Source organism: Cervus elaphus, unplaced genomic scaffold, assembly GCF_910594005.1.
Source record: "Cervus elaphus unplaced genomic scaffold, mCerEla1.1, whole genome shotgun sequence".
Taxonomy (NCBI): Eukaryota; Metazoa; Chordata; class Mammalia; order Artiodactyla; family Cervidae; genus Cervus; species Cervus elaphus.
Genome location: NW_025316787.1, coordinates 4,420 through 17,556, shown reverse-complemented (window position 1 = coordinate 17,556; position 13,137 = coordinate 4,420). Strand labels below are relative to the sequence as shown.

The following is a 13,137-nucleotide window of genomic DNA, read 5'->3' as shown; positions in this document are numbered from 1 at the left end:
GGCCACTTAGGACAAACAAGATGCATTACTGAAGCCTAAAAGTGTTAAAATTATGCTGTCAAACTGTCAATAAATGATTTTCCCCTGTCAAAATATCAGAGAGAGGGTAGTGACTAAGAAATCATCTGACAGGAGGAGACTAATGCCAACATACTGACTTCAGTTCAGTTCAGTTCAGTGGAGTCCGACTCTTTGCGACCCCATGAATCGCAGCACGCCAGGCCTCCCTGTCCATCACCAACTCCCGGAGTCCACCCAAACCCATGTCCATTGTGCCGGTGATTCCATCCAACCATCTCATCCGCTGTCGTCCCCTTCTCTGCCTGCCCTCAATCTTTCCCAGCATCAGGGTCTTTTCAAATGAGTCAGCTCTCTGCATCAGGTGGCCAGAGTATTGGAGTTTCACCTTCAACATCAGTCCTTCCAATGAACATCCAGGACTCATCTCCTTTAGGATGGACTGGTTGGATCTCCTTGCAGTTCAAGGGACTCTCAGGAGTCTTCTCCAACACCACAGTTCAAAAGCATCAATTCTTTGGCGCTCAGCTTTCTGTATAGTCCAACTCTCACATCCATACATGACCACTGAAAAACCATGGCCTTGACTAGATGGACCTTTTGTCTCTGCTTTTTAGTATGCTGTCTAGGTTGGTCATAACTTTTCTTCTAAGGAGCAAGCGTCTTTTAATTTCATGGCTGCAATCACCATCCACAGTGATTTTGGAGCCCAGAAAAATAAAGTCAGCCACTGTTTCCACATCTATTTGCCATGAAGTGATGGGACTGTATGCAATGATCTTGGTTTTCTCAATGTTGAGCTTTAAGCCAACTTTTTCACTCTCCTCTTTCACTTTCACCTTCATCAAGAGGCTCTTTAGTTCTTTTTCACTTAATATATTGCAATTAAACAGGACTGTCAGCATTTTCTGGGCCAACTTCTGGGCTCCAGTTTACTTAAAGGTTTACTCCATTTACTGAACTGCCCTATCACCCCTAGTAGTACAGTATATTAGTTTTATGGCTAATATTACATTTCATGTCTTACAGTCATCCGGTGATTTCATCTGAGTCCACACTTCACACCCTAGCCAAGCGGTTCTTGCCAGCAGATGCTGACCTGGGCTGTCTCACCGGAGGGCACACAGCATGCTCCTGCAACCCCCTCAACTGACCTGCTTCCCCAGTTTCTGACCAACCTGGCTTCCAAACTGCTTCTCAACTTGCCTCTAACTTGGTTCTCAGTCCTGCCTTACCTTAATCCTCAATCAAATGCTGTAATGATGATGACCAAGAGATGATAGACAGGTAAGTATACCTGGATTTATGTATTTCTAAGGAGTACTTAGCTCGGGCTTCTTGGACTTTTAGGAACCTTTCTGGGTTGCAAGCTATGGTGATTTCATTTCACATCATACAATGTTACTGTTTTAACTCTTCAAGTTTTATTGCTTTAATACCCTAAAAATAAACAATTTTTCTAAAAGGGGCGAGAAAAAAGGTAGTATTTCAAAGCAGAGCACAAAATGACATCAATAAATTTTATCCCTATATGTCATGTACATGGAATTTACAGTCCTGATCTATCAAGGTTTTAAAAATGAGTAAAACCTTGGACAATTCTATACCTCAGAGAAGAATCCCTACACTGCCTAACTCAGAACACGATAAGAATCAAATGAAATTCAAGAGCAATCCATACACTATAGCTTCACAGAGTTACACAAGCCCCTTCACCATGACAAGGCTGCAATCCATGAGGGGATATACTATATAAAGCATAATAAATGACACATCACAGCTTTCACAAATTAACTCAAAAGCCAAAAGTGAACATTTAGCATTTCATAGGAAAACTGATGTCCACTTATCACCCTCAGCCAAATAACATCTTAAGTAGATAGTGCTTTGTTGTTGTTCAGTCACTAAGTTGTGTCTGACTTTGCAACTCCATGGACTGCAGCACGCCAGGCTTCCCAGTCCTACACGATTCTGTTTGTGCAAACTCATGTCATTGAGTCAGGCCACCCACTAAAGGAAAGAGGATAAGAGTACCCAAGGGCAAGCATTTCTCCTAGTGTTCTTCCTTTTTCTTCTTTAATAAGCAAATACATATCATTTCTCCTGCTTCTGTCATGGAGATTGGTGTATATTTTCTCCCCATTTTTTTTCAGGTTAACATCCCCTGCAGGTGAAGTCATTAACAGTGGAGAGAGCTCCTTCACAGCTCCCTAATTCTTCAGTGTCTGGATGTGCTAGTTTACCAGTCCCTTACTGGACATCTGAATTATTTCCAGTATTTTGCTACTGAAGATAATGCAACATATGCAGCCTATACCTTCAGAATAAATTCCTTTAGTAGGATCTCTGGATTAAGTGAGACTGTGCCAACTTCCCCTTCAAGGGTTGACCAATCTCCCATTTTTACCAGCAATATATGAATGTAACTTTCCTCAGTATCACCAAAGAATGCAGTGCCGAGTTTCTGAATTTTCTCCCAACACAAGCTACAGTAGTTGTATTTTCATTTCTCTTATGTGTGAGGATACGCTTAAAAGCCATCCGCATTTCTTTTTCTGTGACTTATCCCATTCATATTGTTGTTAGCCTACTTTTAGATTCACTCAGTTTCTTCAAGTCAGCCTATTTTAGGCCCTTCTTAATGTTGCTTTTTTGTTCAAACCACTGTTGGCTCTCAGCTGAGTGACTACACCAGCCTCCTAGCTTGTCTCCCTGCTTCATTCTACCCCTGCCCACGTGAGAGTAGCGAGTAGCTCGTCTGATCTCCCTCCCCTCTCCCCACGTCTCCTTCCCCTTCTTTAAGAATTATCACCATTCCCTTGCATATAACCTTTCAATGGTTTCCCATTACAATTAGACTAAAATCCGTATTTTTTCTTGTCAAGGTCTACTAGACACAAGGCCTTAACCCCCTGATATTCCTCCTGGCATTCTTTCACTCAGCTGCAGCCACCCTCTTTCTGTCCTCTGCCTACACCGAGCATATTTCCTTCTGAGGACCTCACAGGGCTCCCCTTCACTCCTAGGATGCTCACTGTCACTTAAGGAGACCACCCCCAGTAACACTGCCCCCTCCCCAGTCCATGACCATCCTTTTCTTTCTTCTCAGTGTTTCGCTACTTGACATTATTCCTGTGTCAACAGGCCCCAGGGACCTCTAGGAAGTAAAGACCAGAGTTAGGGTTTGGGTTTTGTCAGTATAACCTCTGTTTGTCCTGCCCCTAAATCGTGCCCAATAATCATCCATTTCAGTGTACCCCAAATCATTTATGCTTCCCCCAATTTTCCTTCATCATCTAAGATTTCTTCTAATGCTGTCCTTTGATGGGTCTGTCACCCAAGACCAGCATTAATTTCAGATCTCTTCGAGCGGTAGTTTAGTTACTCAGACTCAAAGACACCGACAGGTTACCAAGACCCACAAAAACCTAAGAGAGGAAATCTACTGTTCAGTGACAAATCAATGGTAACTTTAATTTGGGGACAGAACATTTAATGTTAAAATACCTTAACTACAAAATGACTCACCCTATGAATTTAATTAAGTCGAAAGACAAAGCCACAAGACCAGAATTCTGCAGGGAAGTACGATACATCACTTTTTATGTCTGTGCCCAGATTAAAGCAATATAATGAGATTATAAAAGACAACCATAAAGGGTGGGTAAATGAATGATGCTCCAACCATTAAACAGGTGGTAAAAAGCAGACTGCACAGCTACATGCAGCTGCGTGGAAATACATCCTGGGGCACGCTTCAGGTGTCAGCACGGTTCCAGGAGCTTCCCGTCTTCACTTTACAAGAGAAAGTTACAATGTGGCACACAAAGAACGATCTCATACAATAAACACAACATTCTGTTTATTCGTATACAAAAGGTTCAGGAAGAACCAACACCAAAATATTAATGAAAATTCTGGATATTCTGAGTATGAGTGAATGACTTTTTAGTATTTTGCAAATCTTTTACCCCAAATGTTTACTGGTATCAAAAAAGTAAAAAAAAAAAAAAAAAAAGTGTTTATAATAGCTACTGAAAGGAGGAAAAACCTGTTGCTCAGAGGTTTTCCCCCATTACGTTGTCAATTCCTTCCCTACCCGCTCCTTGGAGGATGGAAGGAAGGAATCACTTGAGAGAGCAGCTTGCACCAGAGAATGAGCAAAGTTCCTAAGAGGAGAATATAAAGGCTGTTTGAAAAGCTGATGCATAATAATAAAATCAGATAATAGGACCTTAGCATCTTATTTTCTATTATTGACAGTAACATCAGTTACATTAGATACACTGTTAAAGGCAAGATAGCCACAAAATTCTTTTGAGTCTATCTGATATTTATACTAGGTTCGTAGGAGTTAACTGAAACAGCTTGAAGAAATCATGTTCTTCTCAAAGGTTTCTGAAGAAAAACACACAGCATCATTTATGTTTGGTTTTGTCTAAGTAACCAAATAATTCTTCATTGCAGAAAAGCCAAAATGTTTTATATCAATGCAGGTATTTCTCAGTTTCCAGGGAAACTGATATAAAATTGTCTGAAATAAAAACATTAAGAGCAAACTTCCAATGTGCTTGCACTTTACATTCGTGTTCTGACCTCGTATCTATGGAAACTTAATAATAGGCAAATGCTGAAATTGAGGTTTCTCTCATCACTTTATTGAATGCCAAAAAAGAGAGACAAATTTAAGTAAAATTTTCACAATCATGTCAAACATAAAAAGGTAAATTCTGTGCTCATGAACCCTCTTTTTCTAGTTCCCGGCTCAGCACTCCCCCTCACTAAATGCTTCGTACCTTACCTGCCCCCTTACCGGTTTCTCCTAATGTCCCTCTGTCCAGGGCATTCTCGGCTTCAATTTGAGTCAGCAGAACAAACTCTTTAAAATATACCAACATGTTTACCTGACTGGTAAATTGAGGCTATTTCACGACTTCTTTTATTCCTATCCATTGTAAGAAATGTACAGACACAGAATGCAGAGGTATGTGTTGCTTCTGAGTTGTGAACAATAAACTCAAATGGAAATAACCAAACTGAAGTTGAGTTAGGCCTATCTTATGGATAAATTATAAAATAAAAAGTGCATTCCAAACTTTTTTTTAAGCACCCAACAACTGAATTTGGTGTATCTACCATTCTCAAGTCTGTCTCTTCTGTTCAGTAGCTATGTTACACAGTTATTTCAGAGCTCTAAGTCTTGGCTTCTTCATTGGCATCACAGGGAGAATATTCACAGGCCTTATTTATAGATGGAAGGGTCAGGTGAAATACACCCGAAAATATGTTGTAAATCGTAAAAGAATCATACAGAAGTCCAATTTTGGTCTCCCTACACTAGCCTACTACTGTTTTTTAAAATCACTTAGAGGCTTACCTTATAGCAACAAGCTGAGCAGTTTTCACAGGTATGCACAAGCTTTGTTTTTAAAGCTACAATTAATTTACATTAATTTGTGCTTTCACAGTATCTGAGTATTCTGAAAAGGGAGTACTTTCCACTTACAAAGCCATGTCCATCATATGGGTGAGTTCACAGGCTTACCTATTCTAACTTTGAAAGAAATTAAATAAACCCAAATAAAATTTAAATAGAAGAGCTATAAGACATATCCTCTATGAAATAAAGAAATACTCTCTGGCATTTAAATGAAACAAGTGGGCCAGTGGGGCTTTAACATCTTCACGGCACAATGTTTTCTACTTTAAAGAACACAGTCTTGATTAATGAGCCACAGTGTTATCCAGAATCTTTTTTTTTTAGAACCTAGAGCCGTCCAGTCTCAAAATTCTAGAGGAAAAAAAAAATCAAACATTTCCTCTCCTCTCTCTCCTCTTCTCCGTGACAACCCACCCCCACCCCCAGCCACTTCGTCTTCAGAATTTTCCCTGAACGTTATAAAAGTTGACTAGGATTCCACGGGCAGGAGGGGGTTGGAAGGAGAGGTAGCCATGGAGACAACTTTCCTGCAGGATCTGCCATCTCAACTGCCAAATCTTTGCATTACAAATTACAGTCTGAATTTCTCTTTTCTCCTTTGAAACTTTTGACCAACAGTCTCAGGAACCACCCCCAATCCTCCCTTAGAAGAGGCAACATGCAAGTGAAGTTGGTTAAAGCTGGGGAGCTGAAGACATTTTTGTGTCAAAGTGGGAATCTTAATCTGAGCTCCGTGGGATCGTCTTTGGGTAAAAACAACAACAACAACAACAAAACTATTCCCTGCAGCCGTTGCAGTAACGTTTCACACCGTTCAGTTATTTTAAGACCCCCTCTAACCTTTTTCTTATCGTTTTCAAATTATAGTTAGAATAAGGTCGCTTCAATCAGGACAACTCTAGACAGAATATTACTTAACGCCACACTAACTCTGTCGATAGCAGTTTTGATTTTAAATAACAAACCCTAAAATCTGTCTTAATTGTCCCGAGTATCAACTATCCTAACGAGTGGAAGTGTATCTAGATCCTTACCTCGTTCCTTCTCTTAGGTACCACCTGAATAGGTAAGGATTGGAAGATGGGATGGATATCGCCGAAGTTGGGAGTATTTAAGTTTTCATTGAGAAAAGAGAGAATACATCAGAAAGTCTTTACAAAGTCCCACAAGATGTTAAATAGAATCACGAACAGGAGCCACAGACTTGAGGGTCTTGGGTCGGGTTGCGAAAAGGGAATGAGGAAGAATTGGGCGTTCGGGTAGAGAAGAGGGAGAAAGACTGGCCGGACGCGACGGAGAAAGAATAAGGGGTGGGGACGCCAGGCAGGGCCAGCCTCCGTCCTTGGTGCCCAGCCCCGAGAGAGCCAACTCCAGGCAGGAAGGAGCCCTAGGCGGCGGCTTCCTCCCGGGGGACCTGGGGGTCGGCGGAGGCCAGAGGTAAGCCCGAGAGCAGACGGGGCCGGCCCCGCGAGGGGCGAGGCGCGCCGGCCGCTTCCTTACCTTCGGGCATCTCCCGGTCGCTGATGTGCTGCAGGTGGTGGCCTTCACCCGCTCGGAAATCCAACTCGGTGGGTTCCACGGCAGCCGGCGCCGGTGCTACGGCCACCGGGTCTCCGGCCGCCGCCTCGTAGACCTCAGACTCGGAGTCTGGTGCAGGCCCCACGCGCCGGTTGGCACTGAGGCACACGCAACAGCTCAACGTGTTCCCCATGGGGCGCCTCCGCTCGGCCCCGGACTCCGCCAAGCTCAGAGACCGCCCCCTCCCCCAACAATGGAGCGGCGGGCACCGGCAGACCCGGGCTATGCCGGGGCTGCGCCGCACAGGTAGACGCGGCCTCGCCTGCCTCTCTCCTGTCCGCCACGCCGCCGGGGCCGGAGCAGGGCTCCGGCCCGGCCGCACCCCCGCTGTCCCGCCGCCGCCGCCTCCCCGGAGTCAACTAGTCAGTGAAGGCGGCGACCAGCCCAGCTTAAATAAAAGGGGTGGGGACCCGACAAGCGCTGAGACGCACAGCCACTGCCGGGAGAGAAAGCGGTCGGAGCTCCTCCTCCTTCCGCCGCCGCCTCCCGACTGAAAGCCGCTCGCCTGGCTGGCCCTTGCCAACCGGAATGCGTCCTTCGGTCACCTGGTTACGACGGACCAATCACACACAGAGGTTCCTCCCCGCGCCCGCCTCAGAGAGCAGGCACGTGACTCACAATGCCCCGCCCCCACCCGGGCACATCAGACGGAAGTTCCTATAGCAAAACGGCTGGTGGGCTGCACGGGAAGAACCGCGCATGACACGTCAATCCAAGATGGAGGCAGCAGGCCGAGAAGCTGCACTCGGCCCTCGGAATCCATTAGGCGCACGCACGCAGGCACGTGCAGAGAGAACCCCGCCCCCTCCTTGCTTTGGCACGCACGCAGGCACGTGCGGAGAGAACCCCGCCCCCTCCTTGCTTTGGCGTATATAAAGCAGCCCCCACCACAGCCTTCGGCCCTGAAGAGCACGTGCTCCAGTGCGTGAGCTGGTGTCTCTCCGTTCGTCTGTCAGAGAAGGACGCTTTCCTTTGCTTCTGAAGCTAACTGAGTCACATTCTGTCAGCTGAAAGGACACCGAGCAGAAGGACCGTTCATAAGGAAAGTCCTTGACTTAATAAGCAAAGGAAAAATGTATGCTGCGGTTCCTGAAGATCTCTGGTAAGAACGACTCTTCTCTTGGTAAAATTGTGAAGGAGAAATCCATGTTAGATTTTCTGTTGCACCATAAACTGGAGAAATTACAGCCACGGAAAAGCGTTTAGTTAACATAGAAAAGTTAACATAGAAAAGGCTTTAACTTTGTCCAGTAAGCTATTTTGAGAGAGACCATGTCCACATAACATTTATGACAGTGCACTGTTACAATTATTGGCTTTGTTTTCAGTCTCTGCACGACCTCCCCACTTCCTTCCTGTCCTAGGGGTAGGTCTTGTCTCCCTAGTCCTATCCAGGAGGTAGTCTCCCCAGGCTGATACCTTGACTGCGGCCTTATGAGACACCCTGGGCCAGAACCACCCAGATAAACTGCTTCCAGGTTCCTGACCCACAAGCATGTGAGATAATACAGGTTTGTTGTTTAAAGCCCCTTAAGATTTGGAATAATGTGTTATGAGCAATAGATACATCATATTTTCCCCTGTGTTTCTTTGTTCCCTTCAAGATTATTCATTATTGTTTGTTGGCTAGTCTTCCTATTTTGTAGCAGAAGATGACTTTTTCTTCTTGAAAGATATTGGAGGTAGGTCTAAATGACCAAACCAAAAATGAATGCCAATCAGAATTTTGTTTTCCGTGACATTGGTATGAGAAGAGTCATAAATGTGATGGAACAAAGTGTGGCTGTTTCAAATAGGAAAACCATACTCAGTTGTCCCTTTTTAGTTGTTTTTTTTAAGCTTGACACTATAAAAAGACTTTATGAATTCCATCCCTAACAATTCAAATTTTGTGTTTATTTAGATGAAATCTGGGGAGCTTATTATCTTTGTGAGATTTCATATATATGGCACAGATTATATATAATACTATATATATATATTGCTTTGCCTTAGTATGTATGTGTATCGTAGGACCATTACTACTTGCTATAATTGAAAGCAGTCTCTATATTCTTTTTGTAGACGTATCGATATTCTCTCCCTCTTGCCTCTCATCCTCAGATGGAGGATTGCAAATTTCCAGTCATGGGTTTATTATCATTGTCTTCCAACTCTTCATACCTGTCTGTGTTGAAATAATAGCTTAAGAAAGTTGATATCAGTAAATTGGTTTTTATGTCTCTATGTAGTACAGTGTATATGCATATATACATACAGGTTTCCCAAGTGGCTTAGTAGTAAAGAATCTGCCTGCAGTGCAGGATATAGAGGTTCAGTCCCTGGGTCAGGGAGATCCCCTGGAGAAGGAAATGCAACCCACTCCAGTGTTTTTGCTTGGGAAATCCCAAGGACAGAGGAGCCCAGGTGAGCTCTAGTCCATGGGGTCACAGAGTCAGACATGACTTACTGATTGGGCATTTATACATGCATCTATATATAGAATACAGTATAAAAAGATTGTAAGGGTAAAGGAAATCTTTACTGGCTTCCACAAACTACTTTTTCCCTCAAAGTATAACAGCACCTTGACCTATAAATATACATAAAGTGAAAGTGAAGTTGCTCAGTCCTGTCTGACTCTTTGAGACTCCATAGCCTGCCAGGCTTCTAGTCCATGGAATTGTCCAGGCAAGGATACTGGAGTGGGTTGCCATTTCCTTCTCCAGATGATCTTCCTGACCCAGGGATTGAACCGGGGTCTCCTGCACTGCAGGCAGACTCTTGACTGAGCCACCAGGGAAGTCCATAAATACATGTAAAACTATATTCAATAGCCTTCATCTGGTCATCAAAATAGGTCCAATGAGATCTCCCCATGGTTCTGTCTTTGCCCAGTTCATATTTTATAATCTTATACTTTCCACACTCCAGTTTGATTCATTCATCCATCAGATATCAAAAGGTAATAAGATATACTTTCTTATAACTTATACTTTAATTAAGATTTTTATTAATTCAGAATTGCCTGTCCCTTCAGTAACTCTAAATTGGTGAGTTCTTCTTTGAGGCATTTTTAATATCTGTTCTGATCTTGAATCGGGTGGTATTGGATTACTTTGATGGATTAAGAACTTACTTCATTTTTAAAATAGCAGTCAGAATTTTCTCTGATGAACAAAGAAACAGGTAAAAACTTTTTTTCAGAGACTAGCAGATTGACTCATTTTCATAAAATATTTTGGGTAACAAAAGTATAAAAGATGTCTCGTTTGTAAGCTGATTGAATGAATTAATATGGCTTAAGTACTCAGAGTGTTAATGATGACATCTACCGTGTTTCATGTCATCTGGAGGCAGTAAACACATCTAATGTTAGGTGGGTGGGTGCCAGCTATAAATATGAGTTATAACATGTGAAAGTGAACATCCTCACCTATGACCTGCAGCTACAGAGTGGCAGGGGACCACAAATTTTGGAATTTTGCAAACCTTGGTCTGAAATCTGGCTTTACCTCTTATTTGCACGTTAATCTAAACCTTCTTGGCTTCAGTTTTCTCATCTTCAAAATAGAAAGAAACAATACTCTCTCTTCATATTGTTGTTTGTAATATTTAAATATGGTTAAGGAGCTAGTGCTTAATTTTTAACCAGGGGTCTGTAAATACATGACAAATAACTAGGTCATTATGTGAATGGTGAACCTCAACTTTTTCTCACAGAGAGATGACCTATTAATTATCAAAACACAATTGAAGAAATGAGCTTTTCTATTTCTGCTCCTCTCTTCAGTGCTATCTTTTGGAATTTCCCTTGTTGTAGATCAAAAGTGGTCAAATATTGGTTCATAGTGTCCAATCTAATGGCAGTTTTATATTCAGAAAATTATATTCTGCTTAATCATACAAACCATGAAAAATCTCAAGGATAAAAATGAGTTTCAAGTCCTGCAGGGATCTCTTAAGTTTCTGTCTGCACTTTACTCACTGCACTTGCTATAAGACATCATGAATTTCTTTGAACTCCTTAAGGGGAGATACTACCTTATTAAACATTGTTTCCTCAGAGCCTGTATTTGCATAGGGAAAACAGTATCTGGTTGAGGTTTAGCACATGCCTGCCAATGCAGGAGACTTGGATTCAGTTCCTGGGTTGGGAAGATTCCCCTGGAGGAGGAAATGGCAACCTACTTGCCTGGGAAATCCCATGGACAGCGGAGCCTGGTGGACTCAAGTTCAAGGTGTCGCAAAGTGTAGGGAAGGACTTAGCAACTGAGCAACAAAAACATGTTCTGGATCCAGGCTGCCTGAGTTGGAAGCCTGGCTCAGCCACCTACCTGCTGTGCGACCTCGGAGTGCCTTAAAAATGCTGTGTCTCGTGTGCAGTCTGCTTCCTGGATCCTTCCTTGCTTATGACTTCCTTACAATTCAAAGATTTTTAAAAAGTGAGAAACAGAAAGCATTTGGAGTAGCACTGGATACATTGTAAGTCTTCAGTTAATAACCGTGCATTTATTGCAAAATGCTATATTAGTTTGTCTTCAGATAGGTCAGCCCTGCCATCTCTTTTTTCTGGTTCTATACACTGTTTTTCCCTCTTAAATATTTCATCAGCTTTGTTAATCTTTGTGTTTGTTTATTTAGCCTAGGATCTAACAGTGATTCTCAAATCTAACCGTATGCTCTAGGCTCATCTGGGGGAGTCAGTCAGAAAACCCCAGACATACTTCCCAGTGATTCTGTGATTAGAGACCTGCAGCTTTAAGTTTACTAGGCAATTGATTACTAGGCAGTTGATTCCAAAGAGGTGTCCCATGAACTGGGCCAGCATTTGGAAACACTGCCCTAGGATTTCTATCCAATTTTAATTTGACTCCTTTATTTCCTAACTCATTTCTTAAGAGAGCACCTCATGTACACAATTTCCCCTTCAATTGAAGTCTGTTTAAAGCAAACATCTAAATGCCATTTCATTCTCCTTTTTGCACGATGCCCTTTTCTCTCCTCATTCTGTCCCCTTCACCAGCAGTTAGCATCTGACCCCGTCCTTGTTCACCAAAAGAGCTGGCCATTTGTAGTCAATGGATGAGCAGCTGACGGCTCCTTTTAGGGGAGTAAAATTGCAAATAAGGGTGATAAATAAAACCGTTCTCTGAAAGAACCAGTCTCTTTGGCACATTCTGTGCTTTCCTCTATCGGAGGCAGGGAAGACTGAGGCTTATTCATAAGGGAATGAATCAGTGGTCAAAGAATCACTCCAGAGAGTCAGAAGCTAATTCTTTTTTGTCAAGTGGGGAATGCTTCTCCCTATTTCATATTTGTTTATGAATGTCACAGCATGTATTCTGAAAACACCATCCCTGGAGAGAGCAGACCTATAATTCTGGGAGAATTTTATTACTCAATCATCTAAATTCAGGATAAATTTTAGATAGAAAGAAGATAGCAGAAAACCAATCCTTAGAACACACCTGTGAGACCCTTTGAATAGTGCTTTGTGAATGAATTGCCCTTTATCGCTGCCCCCCGCCCCCTGTGATGCTATCACAGCTTAACTGGCACTAACACAGCTGTTCACAGCTGCACACAAGATGCTTGCAAGAGCACAGTGTCAACCATTTGTTCTCATGGGGTGCAGCTTAATTTATTTCCTTTGAGGATGGAGTCTGATATTGTGTTCTAGCAAGACTAATCAGCAGATCTAAAAGACATGCAGTGGTCAGATTTAAGGGATGAGTTGCATTTCCAAGTATGATTCTTCTCTTGGATATCTACTCCTGCCCCTTGAAACATATCCAGTGGAGAACTCATTTTGAGGGTGAGTTTGTTTTTGATAGACCTTAAGCAGGAAGTGAATTGAGGTGGAACAAATGTTATTATTTCAGAGAGAACCATAGCCACACTCCACTTCTTAGCAGGGTCAGCTGATGCCAGAATGCTCTTCGCAAGCCAATTCATAGCAATGTGACAAAGGAAATGTATTGAGCACCTACTGTATGCCTAGCAAATGTGTAGGGCTGAAAAAGGCAATAAAAAGTTTTCATCTCATTACAATGTAAGTTTCATGTCTTGCTCTTGAATGCCTTTGACATCCCTGGCACAGTTTAGATGTTCAATGAATG

At 42.7% G+C, this 13,137-nt stretch overlaps 1 protein-coding gene across 1 annotated transcript in view; it reads right to left on the bottom strand.

Moving 5' to 3' along the window:
- Positions 1–7,350, bottom strand: part of LOC122691408 (cyclin-Y-like protein 1) — a 37,512-nt gene extending 30,162 nt beyond the window's left edge. The window contains exon 1 of the mRNA XM_043897971.1: positions 6,959–7,350. Coding sequence (XP_043753906.1) covers positions 6,959–7,169 — 211 coding nt within the window. The 5' untranslated portion in view covers positions 7,170–7,350. The remainder of the gene's footprint in view (positions 1–6,958) is intronic.
- Between the last annotated feature and the right edge of the window lie 5,787 nt (positions 7,351–13,137).